General features: G+C 56.0%; 1 protein-coding gene across 1 annotated transcript in view; it reads left to right on the top strand.

Annotated features, from left to right (window-relative positions):
• Positions 1 to 3,383: 3,383 nt before the first annotated feature.
• Positions 3,384 to 23,130, top strand: part of DPP6 (dipeptidyl peptidase like 6) — a 352,854-nt gene continuing 333,107 nt past the window's right edge. Inside the window, exon 1 of the mRNA XM_090287723.1 lies at positions 3,384 to 4,019. Coding sequence (XP_090143849.1) covers positions 3,765 to 4,019 — 255 coding nt within the window. The 5' untranslated portion in view covers positions 3,384 to 3,764. The remainder of the gene's footprint in view (positions 4,020 to 23,130) is intronic.

Below are 23,130 nucleotides of genomic sequence, written 5' to 3' on the forward strand. Positions count from 1 at the left end.
GTTCTGCTGCTCTTCCCAGTAGCTCTTCCCTTACCTGGGGGATGCGGTTCTGAAGGGTCGTTGGAGACCATCGGGCAAGTTAATGATGCGTCTGTCATACACCTTCAACGCCCTAGCTTGGGATTCCCTGCAACTGCTTTGCGCCACTCTTCCTAAAATGTTAATGGGTTTATTCTTTTGCATTTGGGGCTTCGGAGTCCTGAGTGTATTAACAAGATGTACTGTAATCCGTGTACCGAGGTTCAGGGTACATTCGGGGCTGAGCGCGCGAGGGCTTGCAAACACGCGCGCGCAGGCGTGCGCACCGGGTCTGAACGGTCCTTCCCCAGGAGCCGCGTGCCACGTGCGCGGGGAGGAGAGGAGCCCCACTGTTTTCAGTTTAGTTCCCGGGCCCTCCCCCTAGACCGCACCTGCAGACCCTCTCGGGGCGCGGTCTTGGGCTTGGTCTTCCGCTGGTAACTTGTGTTCTTCACACTAGCCTTGGAGGGGCTCTTGCTTGTCCGGACTGCCCCCCCCCCCAATTTCTCCTGTTTAATTTCAAGATTTGCTTCTCTCCACACAAATCTGTACCTGTGCCCTCCCTCCACTGTTTGAGTGTTACAGGTTTTTCATTTCCTCAATACTTTTAAATAGAAATTGCTCATCTTATGTCTGGATATATGTTTTGTTTGATTTGAAGTCTTCCTAAATTTTATTGTCACTGAAACAGAACATGGGTTGAGCATAAGTCCCTCCAAAAATCAATTTACCTCCCCCCCCACACAAACTGAATAGAAAATCTAGCTTTTCTCCCCAGCCTCCCTGGAGGTGGGTTAAGACCTCTAGTTGCCCTATAATTCCAGGCTTGAATTTAGCCAAAACAGGACACCAGCACCCACTAAAAATAACAGCAATGTGTGTAAAACTCCGGCGGGGGTTTGGAGAGAGGATTTTAATTTTAACCTGTCATTTGAATATTTACAAGCTCCCTTGAGAATATAATTTTTTAATGTTAGGGACACATGTGCCTTTTCCTCCCGTTTAATTTATTGATGTTGCTATCATCCGTAGGTCCGGAAAGGATGGTGCCATCAGAACTATTTCCAAAGACGTCCTCTATGTTGTATAAAATATGTTAGCACACAAAGTAGCTATAATGCTTCTTTTTAAAAAAAAATTTCTTTATTTATTTGTTTATTTCTAGAGAGAGAGGGAAGAAAGAGAGGGAGAGAACCATCACTGTGTGGTTGCTTGTCACTTGCGCCCCCAACTGGGGACCTGATGTGCAACCGAGTCATGTGCCCTGACTGGGAATCGAACCAGCGACACTTGGCTCGCAAGCCGGCACTCAATCCACTGAGCCACAGCAGCCAGGGTATAATGCTTCTTATTCTTCGTCTGTGTAATGCATGCTTGCCCATTTCGTGCACCTGTTACAGAAGTGGGACCCTAACTGTGTCTCTGTGTCCTGAAATGCCAGGGTCAGGAGCCCCAGCCAACAGCAGGGGTGGCCCTTTCAAGGCCCTGTGGAGAGAGGCTGCCTCCCGGGATCAGAAGCGCCGCGGGGCGGGGCCTGGGGGGTGAGCGCAGGGTTTCCGTTCATCTAAATGTGATGGCTTTTCAAGGCTCCTTTCATTCCTCTGTTCAAAGGGGAGAGGGGTGGCCAGCTTTCCCCTCTGGCCCTGCGCTGGGCCGCCTAAGCCTGGGCCACCCAGGGAGCCTCTTAGGTGTGGGGGCACCAGTCTCCCGGTTTTTAAGTGGCTGCAGAGGACACGTGGTTTTAAACCGCCCTGACGGTGACACTGGGTGCCCAGCGGAGGGAAGCCGCACAGGGCCCAACAGGAAGGCGAGGCATAAAGTTTGATGGACACAGAAAACTGCCCAGAACTTGGGGAGCCCGTGGAAGGGCCTGGAAGGCGTCCTGTCCCAGGAGACCGTTCCGCGCATCCACTTTCTCACTCCAGGCTGAGGAGACAGGGCAGAGGGGAGGTCAGGGCCAGGCAGGTCTCTGGGCAGGATGGCCTTGGACTTGGACGCAGCCGATGCCGGAGCCCGCAGCACGACCTGCGGAGGGGCGGCCGTCCCGCTTTTCTGAAAGCCTAAGCAGAAGTAGTCCTGGGGCCTCCGCGGAGCATCGATGCCGCCTTGCCCAGTGTGCGCAGTACAGGCTCCGCTGGGGGCAGTTTCGCACCTGCCCCTCCTCTGGAGTTTGGGGTGCTCATCCTGGCTGCGGCTCAGGGTGGCACAGACCCTCCCATTGGGAAGGGGTGCAGACAGCAGGGAGGGAGCCGCACTGGGAGGAGGGTGGGGTGGGAGGGGGAGAAGCAAGAGCGCGCAGAGCCTCTGGAAGGAAAGGCGGGCGGGAGGGAGGAAGCCCAGCGCCTGCGTCCTGAAGTGGAAGCCGAGCACAAGGCCAGGCCCCGTCCTTCCACACAGGGGCGCTGGAGCACGTTGTAATGCAGCGAGAGGACAGGACTGCGCACCTGACCCCGGCACCCCACCCGCTAGGTGTCCTTTCCCCCCTCTCTCTGCCGGGGCGGCGGCGGGGGCGGAGCAAGCTTTGGAAAAGTTGTGGGTACCCCTACGCGTCAGCCTCTGCCTGTATTTATGGAAGAGGAAGATGGGCCGGCGCTGTACACAAATTGGGGTGTGTGGGGAGGGGCGTTGAGTCGGTGGCCCTGAAGCCTCCTGCAGCACCCCCCCCCCCCCCCCCCCGCGCCAGGCCTCCCTGAGCTTCCCTTCCCTTCTTTGTGAGGCGGGACGAAGGGAAATGGATGTTGTCAGAATGGAGCCTGGCTCGGGAAGGAAGGAAGGAGGGCGCCTAGAAAGGGGCTTCCCGAGACCCTCCTTCCCAGCCCTACAGTGTGTCCACCCTCACCCCTGCGCATCCCGGGGGTCCTGGCTGTTGTGTTTCAAGTTCGGAAGAAAAGCTGGAGAAAAGCACCACAGGGGAGCGCGCCGGAGGGAGCCCGGGTGCAAGCGTGTGGACGCGGAGCGCAGCTCCACTCGGAAGAAGGCGCCCTGGGGTGCTACTCCCCACCCCGAGCCCCCTCACCCTCTCCCCACCATGGACCTCTTCTCACGCGCCCCGTCCCCGCGCCGTGGGGTGCCACCTCTGGCGGGGCCGCAGAGCCCCGACCCCGCAGCGCACACCCACCTCCTGTCCCTCCTCCCGGCTGGCACCCATGACCTGTGAGACCCCGTGCCCACCCCCATCGCGTCCCACATACCCCGTCCCCGGGGGGAGGGAGCCCGCTGTCTTCGTCGCCAGACCCCGCCACCCAGGCGCCATTACCAGGCGGGTGGCGGGCCCTGTGGGGAGGAGGAGCCGCGCGGGGTGGGGTGGGGGGGCCCGGCCGGCTGGAGCGCTGAGATGCGCTCTGGAGGTTCGCCGCTCTCTCGGTGGTGCCGGTGCTGGGGCCTAGGCACTGCCCTCCCTTTCTCTTGTTTTGTATTTTTCTCCCTTCGGTGGCTTTGATTAGGCCCTTCGTGGCCGTGGCGAGGAGTTGAAAAAACAGAAAAGGAAAGAGAAAGAGAACACGCCCCCAGACCCGGCCTCGCCGCGCGCCAGGGAGGGGGCGGAGGAGGCTGCGCCTGGCGGTCGCTTGGCTGGGACTTGAGAGCGGCGCCCGGAGGAGCCGTGGCCCGCAGCTGCCGGCCTTCCTCCCCGCTCGGCTTCTGTGCTTTTCCCCCGGAGCGGGCGGGGAGCGGAACCGGGAGGGAGAACGAGCGCCGGAGAGCGAACGGCCCCGCAGCCAGCTGGCCGGCGAGAGCGCGCGGGGCCCATGGCTTCGCTGTACCAGAGGTTCACAGGCAAGATCAACACCTCGCGGTCCTTCCCGGCGCCCCCCGAGGCCAGCCGCCTCCTGGGCGGCCAGGGGCCCGAGGACGAAGGCGCGGGGCCCAAGCCCCTGGGAGCCCAGGCGCCCACAGTGGCATCCCGGGAGCGCGGCGGTGGCGGCGGCGGCGGCGGCGGCGGGGGCGCGGGGGGCCGACCCCGGTTCCAGTACCAGGCACGGAGCGACTGTGATGACGAGGACGTAAGAGCATCTTGGTGGGTGGGAGGTGGCGCAGGCTTGGGACCGAGCGCACGGGGTGGGGGTGGGGGGGACACGGATGAGTTCGCGTGTATCTCCGATGGTCTTTGGCCGCCCTCTTCCCACTCCCCTCCCCCACCGCTCCTAGGAGCGCCCCCAAATAACACTCCTGAGCCACGATCTCGGTCACTGCTGTCCTGGAGCGAGTCTCCGTCTGCCGCGGCGGCGGGCAGGAGTTGGGGGCTTGAGGGAGCAGCGCGCGCGCCCCCGCGCCCCCCCGGAGGTGGAATTGGCTGGAGGGTCGCGCAGGGGCGGATGTCTGTTGTGCGCCGCTGGGGCTCCGGATCCCACGCAGAGAATTCGGTCTGGCTGTGCTGACAAGTTGCTTTTTCTTTCTGTTTCTGCTCAAAGACTCCGGGAGACCATGTCCCAAGCTCATTTGCCCCCCTGCCACCTGCCCGGGGAATCTATCCACAGCGCCCCTTCCCTCCCCTGCACTGTCCCTCCACTCAGGAGCCTCGCTTCCCACTTTTCCAAGGTGCCTTCCCCTCACTGCTGGTCCTGGCGATTCCCTTTAATGAAAAACATAAAAATCAAATGGAAGCCGTGGCACCGCAGGCCCAGCCACGCGTCCCGGGGCCCAGCACACTGTCTGCAGCGGGGGGTCCTGGGGTCCTGCCTGGCCTCGGGCCCGCAGCTCCACCGTAGGCCGTGTTGCCTGCAAACTTCTTTCTCCCCGGGCAGGTCTGCCGCTCTCCTTAGGACCGGAAGCCTGGGTTTCGAAGGCTGGATTTGCATATCTCCTTAGTAACCCGTGACTCAGGCAGGACCCCAGGGGGCTGCAGAGAAGGCGGCGGTCCACCACTTCCGTTGATCCCTCCTGCTTCCAGAGGCCGCAGTCAGGGTGGACCACGGTGGGAGGAAACTGCTCTTTTCTGAGACCTTCTGTTCCCAGGGGAAGGAGAAAAAGTCCCCAGCAAGCTCTCAGCGGGCAGCTGCGCCCTGGGAGGCAGACAGGGTGTGCCGGGCGGGGGCCCCTCGGGGGAGCTCCTTCCTGGGGTGCACCTGGGCACAGGTCCTCAGCTGTGCCTCAGTCTCCCCTGATGCACACAGGGCCACACACGTCCCTGCGCTGAGCAGGAGGTTGTGGTCCTTAAACTCGCCCTGCGTGGGTCACCCTGCCTCACTCTTTGGTGTTTCTTTATAGCACAATACAAGGTGTGTGGGGGGGGGGGTCACTTCTGCTGGGACAATTCTGGGAAAGACACTGAGGTTTTCGTCGCTACTGCTCGTTTTGTGTTTCATTATGAATGGAGGGTGTGGAAGCTGTAACGGAGGTGGCCAAAGTTTGCGGGAGATGCACACACACACACACACACACACACACACCCTGTAGAGATCTTGCGTGAGGGTTCATCATTTACTTACTTTTTGTATCTCTTGCCGACACCCCTCCTTACAGGGTCGCTATCAGAGACATGTCCCTCCCTTCCGGGGGTCAGGTCTCGAGGGAAATGCGGGGCTTCTTCAAGCACAGGGTCCAGGAACTGGCCGCCTTTGAGGAGGGGCTTCCCTGGGATTTGGGGAAGATTCTGGAGGCTGAAAGTACTGAGGATCTCGGGAGAGACCACTGAGCTGCAATGCAGGCCGAAACGGTGCCCTTTTTGCCTTCAGCCTGACTCAGAACGGTGGGGTGGTGTTGTGCTGGGAGTGAGAGGGACATGCGAGTTCTCCTGGAGTGGCTCTAGGTGTCGCTAGGGGAGAGGCGAGGTGACAGGCTCTGAATCCCACTTCACAGGAGCCCCACCCATTTATTTTCCTTGGCGCCCCGGCCCGGAGCGCACATTCCCTTCTTTTCAGTCTGACAGGCGTCTGGGTCTGATTCCCAGAGAAGCAGAAGGGTCAGACAGAGGAGCAAAGTGGCCCTGGAACATGTGCAAATTACTGCTGCTGATGGGCGCTCTGGGCAGCGTAACGCACTTGATTTTATTAGGTCCTGACATCCGTGTGTTTTTCTTGGAAATTACAGAGGGGTGTGTGTGTGTGTGTGTGTGTGCGCGCGCGCATGTGTGTGTGTGTGGTGGAGCTTTAAATATAGTACATGTGTATATAGCATCTTTGTGAAATATATGCAGGCATAGTAAAAATGGGTGATGTCAGGGGCATAAATGTAGCATCAACGTCTTAAAACTTGGGTGTGCTTTTCTCAGAAAAGTTATTCAAAATGGGAAGAGTTACATTTAAGAACGTGCTCCAGAGATAGGTGCACAGAGTAAGGCCGTCGCTTCTCCTGCAGGGACAGGGCGTCATTAGCTGAAGGTAAGAGGTTCTGGTTAAAGAAACAGCTTCCCTGGCCCCCGCCCTCGTCAGGATTACAGAATCCCGAGCGGTCATTTTGCTACCCGCACGGAAACCCGAAGGTAGACAACTGATTGGAGCACAATGCCTTTATTTTTAAACATATGTATTTATTTATTTTTAGAGAGAGGGGACGTGAGGAAGAAAGAGAGGGAGAGAAACATCAGTGTGTGGTTGCCTCTCACACGCCCCTAACTGGGGACCTGGCCCGCAACCCAGGCCTGTGCCCTGACTGGGAATCGAACCCGCAACCCTTTGGTTCACAGGCCGGCGCTCACCCCACTGAGCCGCACCAGCCAGGGAAACACAGTGCTTTTATTCTAAGTATCCGGGCGCGTCTACTTGTAACCCCGACTTCCTCGGTTTGGGAGGACCTGGGCTCGGGTAGGAGCTGTCCGAGGTGCTGAAGCGCCGCCTGCATTAGCGCCCGGAAACCCCCAGTAGATCGTCCGCCAAGTCCCAGCCCTCCGGCTGGTGGCTTTACTGCCTTTACTGCATAAGGTCAAAGCGCAGAAGGCCAGTGCTGGGGTTGCTCCCAGGTCATGTCTGCGCAAGCCACGCCGTGACGCCTCCCAGACGCCTCGGTTGGGTGGGAAGGCCGTAGACGTGAAGGCTGACCCGGCCTGGAAGTCAGGCCGAAGCACCTTCTCCTTCAGAGCTTCCCCCGCGGTCTCAGGGGCACTTGGATGTAAAGGCAAGTACTTGAGCAACCCTTCCGAGTAATCAATACCTATTTTGACTTAAACTTCTTTTCGTAGCTTTAAAACTAAGTTGGCTCTTAAAGGACATCTTGCTGGATGTGACTTTTTCATGGAACTTGGTCACTTCAAGAGGAATGAACTCTGCAATGTTAAAATAGCTTGAGTGTTTCTTTCTTTCTTTTTTTTTTAATGTTAACTAAAATATAGTTGGCCTACAATATTATGTGAGTTTCAGGTGTATGATTTTTAATATTTTTAAGGACTTTGGAGGCCTTGGATTCTATCAGGGACAGGATTTTTAAAGTCACATCAGCATGTTCCCACAGCCTCCACTTTTGGGGGCACAGGGTTCCCTAACAACACAACTGTGAAGGCAGCAGGATTTTAAAACAGCGAGACTGGCCAAAGCGGGGCCAAGCCAGGCGCCACTGCTGGTGACGTCCGCCGGCCCGATGGGTCAGTCGCGCGGCACTCCAGCCACCAGCCGTCTTCCTCTCCATCCTGATTTCTCCTTGGCTCGACGTCAACACCCTGACCGTTTCTCTTGGGATTTATGCACGTTAATTTTTTTTAAGTTGGCTTGACTCCACACGTATGCTCGTAGGCCCTATTCATTTTTGTTTTCCATGTTTCTACGTATTTAATTTCACATGATTCTGATATATGAGAAAAGGGCCAGTGTGTTCAAGTGTCTGCGTGCCCGCATTCCCCGCTGACAGCGACGACGTAGCACGGACGGTCGGGGGCTCTCGCGGAGAAGGCACAGAGCAGTGCAGCCCCGACTCCTCCTCATCGCAGTACCTACCAGCGGCCCTACTGTGTGCTGGGCATCCTCAGTGAATGTGTTGCTGCTCTTACTGATACCTTCACCCTTAACTTTTCCTTCTCTACCAGTTCTTTCTTCTTCTCTCACACACAGAAACAAAGATCACCGTCGGTCCCGACTGCCAGCTCTGGTGACTGTCCTAGTTTTCTTTCTTCTTTCACTAGCCAGCTTCTCTACAACCGACTCCATATTTTATTATCAACACTCCTCCTTTCCTTATTTAGCTTGGTGGCAGACTTATAGTAGGAACTGCCCTCACTACAGAAGCTGCACACACAATGTCATGAATGTCTTCTTAATGACCCCATGTAGTGACCTGTCTAATTCCTCCTTAGTCTTCGCTGTTACAGTCTTTGCTCTTGGCAATCATCAGCCTATACCTCAAACTTTGTGCCTTTTTTTTTTTTTTTTTTTGTATCACATGTCTTTCATGTGATAAATTCACATCTTGTCTGTTTCTCTGAAGCTGGCCTTGCAGTGTTTTGGTTAATATTTCCTTCTCCCGCCCTTCATGAAGGAGATTAAGGGAACCTGCAAGGTTTGGGTCCCTGTTATTCTGGTCTCCCCTTTCAGGCTTTCCTCTTAAGATAAATGAGATGTGCGATAAATTGGAGTTCAGTTAGAAGGAGCTGAGTCTGTTCAGCAGCTTCTGCATTAGAAGATCGCTCAGGGAGCTTTGTTGCATAGATGCACATTTCTTCTGAGGGCCATCTGGACAACCGGAGACCTGGGAGGGCCTTGGCGATCCCTGCATTCAGGTTTCTTCCAGGCTTTTCCTCCTCACGGGAAGCAGCGAGACACTGGATTGTTCTCGTGCTGGTGACAAGACATCCACAGGGACTGCACCGCTAACTTCTGTCAGCCCCCCTTACGTGTGCTCAGTCGCAATGCCGTTCTGCCTGATTTCCCCTTCTGCCACCCATCTTGCCAATCCTTGCCCTTCCCGGCACCGCCTTCCGTGTCTGTCCATGTGGACAAATTACCATCTCCCCATGGTTTGGTTGCTTTCCTGTGACATTAAGGATGCTACTAGGTAAGCTTTGCGGTCCCCTAATGAGTTCTGTGTCCCATAACCCTGCCATAGCACCCTGCTGGGTACAATCGCTGTCCTCCTGGAAAGCTTTGTTTTTGCATTGAGGACATATGTTAAACACATGGTAAGTGTTTCTTACCTAAGACAGCCTCTCTGTGGAAGTTTCGGTGAAGTGAATAATCCCTTAGCTTTTTCTCTTTTTGATATCTTTTCCTTCCTCCCTCTCCCCCTCCCTCTTTCCCTCCTTCCCTCCCTCCCTTCCTTCCTTCCTCTCTCTTTCTTTCTTTCACTCTTTTTCAATTACACTTTATTTTCAATATTAGTTTGTATTGGTTTCAGTGCGGGGCACAGTAGACAATCATACCTGCACATCACACAGTGTTCCCCGGTATTGTACCTAGTTCTTGCAATATCATTGTCTAGATGACAGTGACAAAATAGTCATGGGCTGCCCTTTGCCCCAGAGATCTCCCTTCTGAAAATATATCCAAATAATCTCAAAACACTGATTCAAAAGAATACATGCATCCCTAGGCTCACCGCAGCGTTATTTACAATCGCCGAGATTTGGAAGCCGCCCAGGTGCCCATCCGGAGGTGAGTGGATAGAACAGCTGTGGGGCGTTCACACAATGGAATGCCATGTGGCCGTAAGAAAGAAGGAGATTTGACCTTTGCGACAGCGTGGATGGGCCTGGAGAGTATCATGCCAAGTGAAATAAGCCAAGCGGCGAAAGACAAGGAGCATATGATCTCTCTCCTGCGTGGAATCTAATGAACAAGATAAACTAACAAATGAAATAGACCCAGAGGCACGGAAACACAGAACAGACAGCTGTTGGAGGGGAGGGGCTGGGGGCTGGGAGAAAGAAGGCGGAGGGATTAAAAACCTCATAGACACGAGCAGGAGTGTGGTGATGGCCCGTGGGAACGCGGGCGTGGGGGGGTGGAAGAGGGCGAAGTGGCATCAATAGGGACACGGGGACTTTGCTTGGGGCGGTGGGCGCACGATGCAGGTGCGGATGGTGTCTGGTTGAGTGGCACACTTGACACCTGTGTGGTCTCGTGAACAAATGTCAGCCCGTACGTTCAGTAGAAAAGGAGTCACGGGGTTGTAAAGTGCACATGCAGAACACTGCCCTTACCTTTAAAGAGTATAATTCAGTACCTGCACAGAACGGGCTTGTGCCGGCCCAGTGAGGAGGGTGCTTGTGTCCCCAGGCAGTGGGACACAGAGGAGACGGGCGCAGCCAGCGGTGGCAGCCACACACTCTGCCTGGTCAAGCAGGGCTGCGTGTGTGCCTCATTCCACCTTCCCCGTGACCTTGGCTGGGGGCACCACCTGGACAGGAGCTGACCTGTGGGCTTGAACAATTGAAAAGGGACAGCCTTATGCCCTTGCCGCTGGGTGAGTCACCTGTCTACTGAGAATTACAGGAAACAGATTTCACCGAGAGCAAAAGCCTTTGCTCTCTAGAGCCAGCCGAAGACAAGTCCGTGTTTGCTTAGGTCCAGCTGGCTTATGGGAAATGAGAATCCCGCTGTCCCCGTGGATCTGAGCTCAGTGGCACAGGAGGACATCGGAGGTGGGTGTGGAAGCCCACGCAACGTGGCATGCCGTCCTTAGTGCTGCCACGGTAGACTTTGAAAGTAACTTATTTGTGTGTGTTACCTGTAGATCCAAGCGGGTCTGAAGCATTAGGATAACGGAGTATTTACTTATATTTCTAACAAAGGAATCACCCCCTTTTCCTGCTTGAGATTAATATGCTAGTATGACTGTGTACACAGGAATTTCCCTAGATGTTGGCTTTGGATATTTTTTTTCTTCATAAAGTAGCACTTTTTACAATTTTGTACCCAAGGCTTTTTCTCCTTTAAAGTCAGAATGATTAATGAGTTTAAATTTTGCAAGCAACTGGCAGAATTTGCCGAGCAGGGTGCCATGCTGATTGCGTATAACCGGCTTCTGTAATTACTCTGATGCTAACAGCGCGCCTATCAATGCATTTATCTCTGCAATATGCCTTATTGATCCCCAGCATAGAGGGCTGCTGCCTTTCTGCACCATGTGCACGATGACCCTCTTACAGTTAAATTCTGCCCGACTTCGTGTTAAAGGGACTGAGTGCCCGTGTGTGGTTTTTATGGGTTGCTTCCATTTCTACACACGTTGCTTCGATTTCATGGTATGTGCAAAGAAACAAAACAAGAACCCTCAGCCCTCCCGGTTAATGACGTTTGGACTATTTATAATGATCAGGCGCTGTGGAAAAGAGCATTGTAAAGTTTGGTAACATCCGATTTCACCAACGAGAAGGTGATCAGTGGTAAGTCTGTGATACCGTTGGGCAGATCGCTGTGTTCCCTGGGGCTCAGAGAGACCCGGCCTCCTGCGTCCTCCGGAGGCTTTGCCATTCTGTGGTGGACGTCATTATAGGGCTGAGTTTAAAGAGTAGGACCGGTGTGTGTGCAAGAGTGTGGGAAGCATGTAGTCCTGGGCTCCTTGTTGTGCTACCCATGTTACAGCTGTATCGCTGTGCATGTCCAGGCTATTTTGTGCATCACACACGTTGTGCGTGTCAGGTGCGCCAGCAGGAAGGGAGGCAGAGATGCAGTGAGGGCGCTCAGGAGGAGCCGGGAATACAGGAAGTTGCAATCGGGGGGAGCAGAAAGTGAAGGTGGAAAGCCTCAGAGAGAATCACTGGCCTCCGGTCCCCCGTTTCCTCCAAAATGCTCAGTTTTCTAAACTCTTTTCAGACCCTTCATGGGCCTCATGCCAACTATACGCATCCTGTCTTCATTGCAACATTATTTACAATCACCAGGATCTGGAAGTGACCCCAGTTCCCACAGACAGATGCGTGGATGAAGAAGCTGGGGTGCCCATATACAGTGGAGTACTGCGTGGTCATAAAAAAATGGAATCGTACCGTTTGCAACGACGCAGACGGACCTGGAGGGTGTCATGCTAAGTGAAGTCAGTCAGGCCGAGAAAGGCAGATATCACGTGATTTTCCTTTTATGTGGAATCTAAAAACAAAGCAAACCGAGAAACCAGACAGAAACAGACTGATAGGCACAGACAACGCGTGGCTGCTTCCCAGATGGGAGGGGCCTTGGGGGGCTGGCAGGAGAAGGTGGAGGAGGAAGGTGAACAGGGCGGTAGTTACAGGACAGTCACGGGGCTGCCGTCGCCGATGCTGTGACAGCCGTGCAGGACGCAGGGACACTGGACTCATTGGGGAGATCCCTCTGTAAGCTGTGTAGATGTCTGACCGTTACGCCGCGCACCTGAAAGTGACACTATATTGTACGTCACCTGTCATTGAAAAGTGAACATAAAGAAATGAAACTAAAAATCAGGACAGGACAAAGCACCCAACTCAGCCTGCGAGCCCTTTACCCTCCCTGAGCCACGAGGCGGTGACATGTCCCTCTGAGGACCCGGCACCGCGGGGTGCTCTCGGCCGCAGCGCCCGGCCGGCCACCGTCTCAGCAGCTCCGGTCCCCGCTGCCCTGCGGCTTCAGCACAGCCCTAACCCTCAGCCAGGTTTTGGTCCCGCAGGTGCACAGGGAGCTCTCGAGCTGTCCCCTACTGTCCCCACCGGGACCCCGCCGCCTCTGCTGGAACCGGCCTCTCCTCTCCCTGCAGCTGTGGCCCTTCTCGCCCTTCTCCCGCCTGAGCTGCTCCTGGGGTTAGTCCGCGTCCCGCGGCCGTGGGGGGCCTTGCAGGCCTCGGCGACTAAACTCCCTCTGAGACCCTGAGGACCGTTTTCTGCTCCCGCTGATGCCTGGGAAGCATCTTCCCACGACGGCCCACAACGTGCTCCCTCTTGCTCCAGTGCGGTTCTTCAGGCTCCAGGGCAAGTTCACGTCCCGCACTGTAGACCAGGGCTCTTCAGGGCTGCTGTGGAGACAGGTGGGCCCTCCTGACCCTCGGTGCAGGGGCTTTGCATTGGCTGTTCCATCTGCCCGCACACTGTTCCCTGGGGATTCCCTTGTCTGGCTCCTTCGTGCCTCGGGTCTCTGCCCAGTGCCATTTCTCAGTAAAGTCACCCTGCCCTGCTTGCTTCTCTCTTCCGCTGCAATTTACGCTGCCCAGCAGGTGCTTTTCTCCCAAGATTCTTCTATCCGTGTCTCCTCTGTATGCGCATTAACTGGAATCGTGCAAGGATCTTTGGCCAGCTTGTCCTCTGACGCTCCCAGGTGCCCAGGGGAGGGCCCGGCACCTCCCAGGTGCTTGGGAAATACCTGCTGCACGATCGGGTGAATGAAAAGGTGGGACCCTCCCCGAAACGTCTCCGGTTGCTTCTCTCTGAAGAATCCCAGTTCCTTGAACCCCGTCCTCCAAACTTTTTGAACTTGAAAGACTCCTGGAATTGGAACGCTGAGCCTTTGATGTGGCTGCTTATGCGTGTCCCCAAATGGACCCTTTCCTTTTCAGAATTGCCTTTCTCGTTTGATTATGAACCAGCTCCTCCTGATGGTCCAGCTGAAAACTACGGTTGCCGTGACCAGTCCGTTGCTAGGGCAACCACAGACTTGGCTTTGGGAGGCCCTGTGTCAGAAGCGTGAGATTTAGCATTTGTAATATTTTGTATGACTGTAAAAACAAGTCAGAGTTAAATGTATATATTATGTATAACTTTTTGCTGGCTTTTTTTTTTGTGTGTGGTTTTTCGGAGAACGCAGTAGGAAAGACGGCCTCATTAGAGAAAATGCAAGTCTTCATGAGAGGCTTCTATAAACACAGGGAAGACCTAAGTTGCTTTTGATGACAAATTTGAGTTACCTAATTTTCAATTTGAGTGGAAGGACAAGATCACAGCTTCTTCTTCTTCTTCTTTTTTTCTGTGATACTCTGATCATCTTTTTATCTGACAGGTAGGAAGTCAAATTCAAGTATTTTTGAACTGGATGTCATTAGAGGAAAGCTCAAGTTTCCAGATTAAAGTGCTGCAGAGTTTCTACCAGACACAGTTGCCGGCGTCTGTAACCTGCGGGACACTGCCTGTACCTCCCACGCCTTGTCTCCACGGTGCAGTCAGGGCTGCGGCCCACGGGGAGGGGTGGGGGCTGGAGCCTGACACCTTTAGGTTGGAGCCTGACTTACTTAGGCTCCGTCCATCTACGGAATGCCCTGCTGGCACGGGGCTGCCGTGAGCCTTTGATGCCAGACACTTGGGCCAAGTACCGGTTTGTGGTGTTCATGTTCTGCTGCCAGACAGGCTAGGACTGCAAATGTGCATTGTGAGTGCTCTTCTCCTCCACCCAAGGGCACCGGGTGTTTAACAACCCGAGGATCACTCCGGCCTCCCACGCAGGCCTGGGAATCGGGGACCTGCAGAGCCGTGGTGCGTAGCCTTCGGACCACAGGATTTAAGAAGTGACAACGTGCCTCAGAACCGCTTAAGGAAAAAGCACTCACAAGAGCACATTTTCTGCAGTGATCACATAAAGAATAGGAACAGGAGTCCTGGCTGGGTGGCTCTGTGGGCTGGAGCATCATCCTCTGCCCCAAAAGGTCCCAGGTTCGATCCCCAGTCAGGGCGTGTACAGGAGGCAACTGATGATGTTTTTCTCTCCTCTCAATGTTTTCTTTTTTCTCTCCCTCTCCTTTCTCTCTCTCTCCAATTGATAATCAACATACCCTCAGGTGAGGATTAAAATAAATAAGTACATAAAGTAAAAAGAGTTTAAAACAAAAAGAATAGGAATGCATGTTCATGTGTCAAAGCTTCGGAGCTCAGCACCCGCTCAAGTCCAGGGACAGAGAGGGGTGCAGAGTGGACACCCCCCCCCCCCACCTGGCTCTCTGCTGTGGGAGGATCCAATGAGCCCCAGACACCCGTATGTCTCAAAGGGCATATAATTTCAGGGGCCATGGGGTGACCCTGGAAGTCATGTTAGGGTCACTGGAGACATAAATGGCTGGAGGAGGCCAGCGGGCATCCGGGGCCGAGGTCTAGAGAGGATGACCTTGGAGAGGACAGCAGAGCTCAGCCCAGAGAGCAGCAATTGAGGTCCAGATGGCGTGGGGAGCAGATGGCATTGAGCAGGAAGGTCACGAGTCTCACGTGTGACAGCCTCCATTCCGCGCCGTGTCTGCTGGTCACGCCCACGTGACGTGGCTTTGAGTCTGGCTTTGGGCTTTGCTTTGCAGTCATGAGTTTCAAACTGTGCCTCTCGGAGTCCTGGGGCTTGTGGCGGAGCCCCACGTGGAGGCAGGGGGGAGCTGCAGCAGCTGGGCCCGGCCTCCCCCGGCAGCGCTGCCCTTTTTAAATGTCGCGCTGTGTGTGCAGTCTCACGGGGAGAAGGACTTAGCATTCATGCTCCCCTCTGGAGTCCCGGCCCAATCGCCCAGCAAGCTCCCAGGTGCCAGCAGGGGGCCGTCATGGGCTTCCTTGTTATGGTTTATTGAAGTGCCCCGCACTGAGTTTAATCAAGGGCGCGCCCGATACCACGGTGACAGTAGCCAGGGCTGGGTGACCGCTGGCCGGCTGACTCGGGCCCTCCAGAGCACCGCCCGTCGTGGGCAGGGCTATGCCAGGGGTGGGTGGTGGCCCCCAGACTCAGACCCCCCGAGCTCCCGTCCTGACCCTACCTACCACTTACTCAGCACTTAGCCTTCAAGTTCCCGGATAGTTTGGGGACTTTAGTTTCCTCGTTTACGAAGTTACGGACTGGGGATCAGGGTGTCTGGCTGGTCAGTTTATGGGGAGTGTGGAGTCAATATGGATTTAAACACTCGAGAGCAGCAGCGCCTGGCGTTCCATACGCAAATGCAGTCTTACCCCAAAGCCCTTTTTACAAGACTGGATTGTTCTTGGAGGAGACGCAGGGCATTGAAGCCACAGGCTGGGGTCAGGCTCCCCTCCTGAGGGAGCGGAGGGAGCAGGGCCCCCCACGGCCGCCCAGGGCTGCGTCACGTCAGCGGAGAGCACAGGGCGCATGTTCTCGGGGAGCCTGGGAGCCTCGGCGCCTGGAAATTAAGCAAGAAAATGGTTGTGGGGAAACACTCCCCGGGCTCCGCGGCGGGGTGGGGGACTGGGCACGTTTGCCGCGGCAGGAGCTCCGGAGGCGCTTCCCCTGCCGGGTCAGAACAGGCCCGAGTGGACGTGGGGACGGTGTCACCGAGGAGCGGGCTGCGGGCGATAGGCGGGCGCGGGCGGGCGACGCCACCCGGGAGCTTGTTGTAAAAGGTCCCCGGGAGCAGGCGCGGCGTGGCAGGCGCAGAGCGGGAAGGAAACGTGCGGCATCGGGGGTGGGGGGTGGGAACCCGTGCAAACATGTCCGGGTGTGGGTTTGGCTGCGGTGGTTTCAACACAGAAATGCTGAGCCCGCGTCTCTGTGTCTCATGAAAGGTCACTTTTACATCATCCTTTTTAAAAACATTTTTAGAATTAAAAAAAATTTTTTACTCCTATTGCTTCTGTTACAGTTGTCCCCCGTCTCCCCCCTTCGCCCCCATCCAGACCACCCCTCCCCTCCCCACGGCCCATGTCTGCGGGTCAGTCATACGTGTTCTTTGACTCGTCCCTTCCCCTTCTTCCCACCTCCCATTCCTGCTTTGAACGACCTGTCCCTCCCACCAGCACCGCCCCTGCCTCTGTCCTTGGCTCTGACCCCTGTCATGGCCCCTCGGCCAGCGACTGCCGGCGCCCTGGCCGGAGACATTAGCGCTGCCTATAGGCAGGGCCGCTGCTGGGGCCCACTGCTCGCTCGGTGCCCGCTTCCCTGCGTCTTTGTCACAGTTCGGACTCTGCGGACGGGGCGGAAGCTGTTAGGGGGTGGGCCCCTGCTCTCGAGAGCCACCCTGGCCCCCAATCCCTGTGACAGACCCCTGGGATGCCCGTGTGCACATGTCAGAGACCATGGTCCGTTCGTCTTTCCTTCCTGCTGGAATCGGGGCCCAGCCCCGGGTCTGTGTTGCGTCTGTGACACCTCACTTGTCCTGCTGGTACTCACGCGTCCCCCCGCCCACAGTCCCGGGCGGGAGAGGGGGCAGAGGTAGTAAGTTCCTGCAGCTGCTGCAGCCGCTGCCTCCGCCCCAGGGCGGCTGATGTGTCTCCATTGTCCATCGTTTCCTGCCGGACCCCCCTCCACGCTGCGTGCCATGTGAGGGACACGGGGTCCCTTGAAGACGTGTCCTCTCACACAGCAGCTGCGGTGTCTCTCGGGGACCCCAGCGCCTGCCCAGGAGGTGGGTGGAGTCCGTGGTTGGGGCGAACAGCGAAAAGAGAGCGGGTTGCTGGGAAGGAAAATCGTGAACCCCCACGAGCCACGAACCCGACTTCGCCTCCGCCGGGCTTCTCGTTCCTGTGTCAGTCGCCGGAGTGCAAACCTCAGCGGGCACTTTGCGGCCAGTTTGCGTTCGGTGGTGACTGCTTTACACCCTCGGTGGCACTCAGGTGTTGCCCTGGTGGCCTTTGCGTGGCAGCCCGGTCCCACGGCCCCTTCCCGGGCCCTGTCCCTCAGCAGCCCGGCGCTTCAGTCTTCCCTCCGAGCTCCTGCGCGCGCTCTGACCACCGCGCCTTGGGCACAGGGTCGCCCGCCGTCCCTCAGGTCCCCTCCGTGTCTGCAAATCCCAGTCACACCCCACGCTCAGCACCGCGTCCCGGGCCCTGTGAGCCATGCTCCGGAAGCGGCTCCCTCCCTTCTGCTCCCTGTGCCCCGTGGGACCCTGTGTGTGTCCCCTGTGACAGTTTTCTCCCGCGGCCAGCTCAGCCGGGGCGCGCCCGATGCGCTTGGAGGCTGGGCACGGGTCAGATACACGTTCGGGGTGCAGGCAGAGCAGTGACACCTGTTGACAGACGGACGTTTCTGTGCGTCATTTCTAAACGTCTGCACCTTTGGAAGTCGGCTGTCACCCACCGAACTAGTAGAGACACAGATGAAGCTGACATTCAGATCAGTGGCGCGTTTCCCAGGAGGGCCGGGCAGTGTCTGTCCTCGCTGTTCTGACCCGCACGGTGGAGAGCAGCCCCAGGTCACGCGTGAACACGGAGACGTGGCCATGTTCCAACGAAACTTTATTTACAGAAACGGGCAGCGGGCAGGCTGTAGCCCTGAGAGGCAGTTTGCAGGCCCCTGGGTGGGTCGGCTGAGAACTGGGAAATGGAGCGTGGACGTAGGTGTGGGGGGACCGTTATCCACAGACTGGGGTGCTTTTGGAGGCACCCTTGGGTCACACTGGTGACCCAGAGAGAACAGACTCTCCCAGCGGGGGTGGAGCAGCCAGAGGCACACGGACCTGGGCGCCCCGGGTCACGTGGGAAGGGACTCGGTGAGAATCAGCAGCAGAGAAGCCCCCGAGGGGCAGGACGTGGGAGAGGCGTGCAGGGAAGGGTCCGGTCCGATGGGAGAGCCAAGCACCCCGGAGCCACGGAAAGAGCCGGAAGGAAAGGAAGCCGCAGAACGCAGAGTTCAGCTGAGCAAAGGGTCCGTGCGTGGCTGTCACCCAGTGGCAGCCAGGCCGGGTGGGGGGCAGGGACCCTGGGAATAAACGCAGACTGCAGACTGTACCCTGAATTCAGTTCGGGGAAAATCAGATGTTTCTTCTGTTCTGTCACTGACAGACGGGGGAAGATTTGTCATTTCGGGCATTATTTATTCCAAGGACATATTAATGCCGTGCTAATAAGGCAGTTGCAAAGCTTGTTCACATAATGAACCCCAAATGCTCCCTCTTGGCCTCATTTAAATGCTTGATGAAGATCGATGAGCAGAACCTTTGCTGGACATCACTGGCTCTGGCTGGGTGTCCCCCATGTCGTTAACCAGGGCCATTTCCCATCATCTCTGCTCGAATCCCCTGACCGTTCAAGGAGCAGGCTGTGTCTCTCTGCCTCACAGTGTCCGCCGTCTGGGGCCCTGCGTGGGCTTCATCTGACCTTCCCTGTGACAGGCACGTTGGGAGCGTTGTCACCCACAGGTCCTGGTTCCTCACCGGCACCATTGCACCTGCGACCCCAGCTCCCTTGGACTCTCTCAGGCCTCGGCCGGACACACTCTCTGAGTCGTGTTACATTGCAACTGGTAGAGCGCCGTCTTCTGGGGACAGTAACCCAGCCCCGGTCCCCTCGGTGACTGCTGTGGCCACCCCCCAGTTCAGAGTCACAACGTGCCCTTCCCGTGGTGGCCATTTGTGGTCTCCCCCATCCATCTGGCCTCCCTGCTGTGCGGGTCTGTGTCTCCACTGCCCCACTATATCTCCTGCCACTCTCCACGGTGGCCTCTCCACTGGCCTCTCCACAGTGGCCTTGCCCACGAGCAGGTGACACTCAGAACACACGCCATAGCTTCCTGCCTGGGGACGTGTGCTCTCCTGTCACCCTGTGGCAGTTCTTTATCTTTCTGTTGTTGGAGGCAGACACCTTCCAAAGTGAGTAACACGAAGCTGTGACAGACCATCACAAGCCACCAGCATGGCTGTCACAAAGGCCACCTGTCCTTTTCTGGAACTGAGGACCCGGGGAGTCACGGCTGCTGCTGAATCTGGAACCAGATGCTTCCAGGGCTGTCCCCCGGCTCTCCGCCGCGTCAGCGTGGTCTCGGGCCGATGGCAGGGCTGCTGCTGCATCCGGGCGCGTGTGGCCGTCACAGTTTATACCGAGAGAGGAAGGCAGAGGCACACTGGTCCCCACATCCCCACGCGACACCACTGCGGGTTTCTGGGGTTCCGTAAAGGCCCCAGGCCCCAGCACAGCGGGCCGGTCACATCCAGGCTGCACGAGCTTCTGCCGTGGACAGGACAAGGACGCCCAGAACAAGCAGGCCACCTCTGCTCGGGACCCAGCCTGGGGACCCGTGGTCCACTTCCTCTCCAGTCTTTTCCAGCGAGGAGCGCTGGGAAGAAGGGGCAGGAGTGCGGGACACTTTTACGTGGCCGGGGGAGCTGACAGCATTTGGTGGTAGAGTAGGAGCGAAAGGTGAGGTTGGTCAGTGTCGGGGACCGGATGCGCCCCCCAAAGTCCATATGCTGAAGCCCTGCCCCCACTGTGGTGGTATTTGGAGGTGGGGTGATTCGGGGATAATTAGGGTGAGGTGTGGTCATAGCGTGGGAAGGGATTAGTGCCCTTATAAGGAGAGACATCCAAGAGCTTGTGTTCTCTGTCGCTGTCTGTCTGTCTGTCTGTCTGTCTCTCTCTCGGCCACATGAGGACAGGGTGAGGAGGCTGGCCAGCTGCAAGCCGTGTGACCTTGGACTCTCACTCTCAGACCTGGGAGAACATAACGCTCTGCTGTTTAAGCCGCCCGGCCTGTGGTGTTTTGTTACAGCAGCTTACGCGACTCATACCGTCAGGGAAGAAAGTGGGGACTCCCAGATGCCTTCAGGGGTGTGGACGTGTGTGCTGAGGAGGGTCGGAGGGAGGAGCCCACTCGGAGAGACAGGGTTTGGGGCGTAAAGGTGTGATGTGGGGGGCCAATGTGATGTGTTGATGTCAGTGCTGTGCTGGCCAGAGCCGTGGGCCCCGAGGAGGTGACCCAGGAAATAGGAGGAGGGGGCTGGTGGACAGACCCAGGCAGCTGAGAGTCCTCAGGCCGTGCAAAGCCACCCAAAGAGGAGAAGCAGGAGACTGTGCTGGCCGGGCCACCCGGACTGAACAAGGAGGGGACATCTCTAACAAAAACAAAGGGGACGCATTGAAACCCGGGACTCGGGCCGAGTCAAAGCCGAAAGGGATAGGAGAAGATAGGGGAGTCCCCTGAAATGGGCGGTAAGGGACCTCCTGGTTAGCGCCTCCGGTGTGGGGGGGCCTGAGGGCAAGGTGGGAGGTGTCACTCTATAAACGAAGGGAATGAGGACAAATTTGACCCTGGGGTTCCCAGGAGGGCCTTGGTCCAAGGGGGCTCTCTGAGACTAGACTGTTGACCATAGGGAATCAGTAAATTTAAAGCCACTGGGGACTGAATTCCCTGCTTTGCACTCTTCTGATAAGAAATTGAGCATTGTCAAAAAGGATTTTTGCTCTTTCCTGCACTTATACAAATGTGTGCACACACAAACACACACATGCTTCTAAGGAACAGAAATAAACAGATGGCTCAGTTGGTTGGAGCGTCGCCCTGTGCACCAGAGGGTCACAGGTTCGATTCCCAGTCAGGGCACGTGCCTGGGTTGCAGGTTTGATTCCCTATTGGGGTGTGCACAAGAGGCAACTGATCGATATTTCTTTCTCACATCAACATTTCTCTCCCTCTCTCTCTGTTCCTGTCTCCCTAAAATCAATAAAACATGTCCTCAGGTGAGGGTTAAAAAAACAAATAAAATCAGCCAACCCTCCGCATCTCAGAGTCCCATCTTCTGGGTACAGCCTCTGCCCCGTCTTTGTGCTCGGCAGGAGGGAGAGTGCAAAGCTTCCTGCAATCAGATTCTAGATCATTCCATGTTCTGTGCTGAAAAATACTTCATCGGGATTTTTGTATCTATCTGGAATGAAATACAACTATACAAATAAAAAACTCAGTGACAAGGACTAACTTACGAGGGTGTCCCTGTATTATGACACTTTTTACAGGTTAATATATGGACCTCAGAGTTTGAGAAAAAAAATACACTTTTTGGAAATTTTCAAATGATATTTATGAAAGTATTTGGCCTATTACATATATATAATTTTTTTTTCCTTTTTACCTATTTGGAATCAAAGTTGTCAGACCATTGGTCATTTTTTAAAATAATACTTCACTTAATTAAAACCAAATTGTTGCTCTGTTAGAGTCAGATGAATTAATCCATTCCGTGTCTACTTTATCTTTCCTTAGAGAGGCAGTTTCTTCTTTAAGGCAAGGTGGTGTTGCAAAATGACCAATTACCTGGAGGACTTTAAAGAAGTGTGGTTTTCTCAAATGCGGTGCGTCTGTCGATGCAAAGAGCAGTTCTGCTAAGCCGATTTCAGGACTTAAGGTAAAGCAGAAAAGAAAGAAGAAGAAGAGTCAGCCCAGAACCCCACGCTGGGGGCAGGCGGTCCTGCTGCGCCGTCCGCCGTGGAAGGGCGGCCCCTCCCCGGTGCAGGCCGGCAGGGTGGGGGGCGGGAGGAGAACCCCGCACGCAGCTCAGAGCCTGGGCTCGCGTCCTGGCTCTGCCGCACACGCGTCACGAAGCCCAGCTCTAAGCTCAGCGCGCTTCTCTCCTTTAATGGAGCAAATGAACACCCTCACCCCTCAGAGGACAGAGTGAGGCGCGCGTTCATTCACGAAGCGTCTGCTTGTTGGCGGCCAGGGGTTCCCCGCGACCGGGGTCCCGGTGGAGGTGCTGGCCTCTGCACCCCCAGCCCCCACATTCGCTTCTGCGGGGTCCGTTCTGCCCGGGTGACGTTGAGTTACGGCGCTCCTGCACGATTCTTACAGGGAAGAGCCAAGTCGGTTTTCTTTATTAAAGTCCACTTGAAACAAGGCTGGCCCTCTGTTTAACAGCAAGTTAAAATGAGCGGCAGTGTGCCCTCTGCCAATATTTGGGTGAGTCGCGGGTGTGGGAGAGAGTGTCTGAAGGGCCTACTTAACCACTTCCAGTGAAGTGGGTTACCCACGGACCGACCTCTGGGTGTGGGCTGTGAATGGGAGTGAGTTCTTCCTCGTGCCTTTACGCCATCCTCTCGGACGCATTGGAGGCTGGGGAGATACACGTGATGTCAAATAGGAACACCTTGGCATTAAAACAGTCAAGAATAGCATTCCGTGTACATAGGAGCTTTTCATGCATGTGCACAACGTGACTTTTCTGATACAGGTTCAATGATCTTAGGATAAGTTTCAGTTTGAGAGGCTGATGCAGAGCACACCGGAGGCCTCGGTCAGGTTTCGCGAGGGCAGTCCCCGACAAGTGAGCTGTTTGTAGTGGTCGTGTTTGCTGATCGCTGAGAGTTATCCGGAGTTTCGCCGGAAAACGGAGAAAGGAAAGACCTTCGTTTGCCGCTCTGTGCTGGGCCTGCAGATGCGTTCTCTTACTTCACGCCCTAACAGTGCCGTGCGGGAGGCTCCGTTACACTCACTTCGCAAACACAGACCCTGAGTCTGAGGGAGGTCAGGCGACCTGCCCAAGGCATCCCGGAGGCAAGGAGCAGAAGCGTGATGACAACCTGGAACTCTCTCCGGTCCCCTGGTTCCTCCCTCAGAATCTCTCCTCCCTACTCTCCAGCTCCACTGCTACGTCTCCCTGAGGCCAACGCGGGGAGGGAGCCAAGGTCACGGG

Source organism: Furipterus horrens, unplaced genomic scaffold, assembly GCF_987537825.1.
Source record: "Furipterus horrens unplaced genomic scaffold, mFurHor1.1.pri manual_scaffold_9, whole genome shotgun sequence".
NCBI classification, from domain to species: Eukaryota; Metazoa; Chordata; class Mammalia; order Chiroptera; family Furipteridae; genus Furipterus; species Furipterus horrens.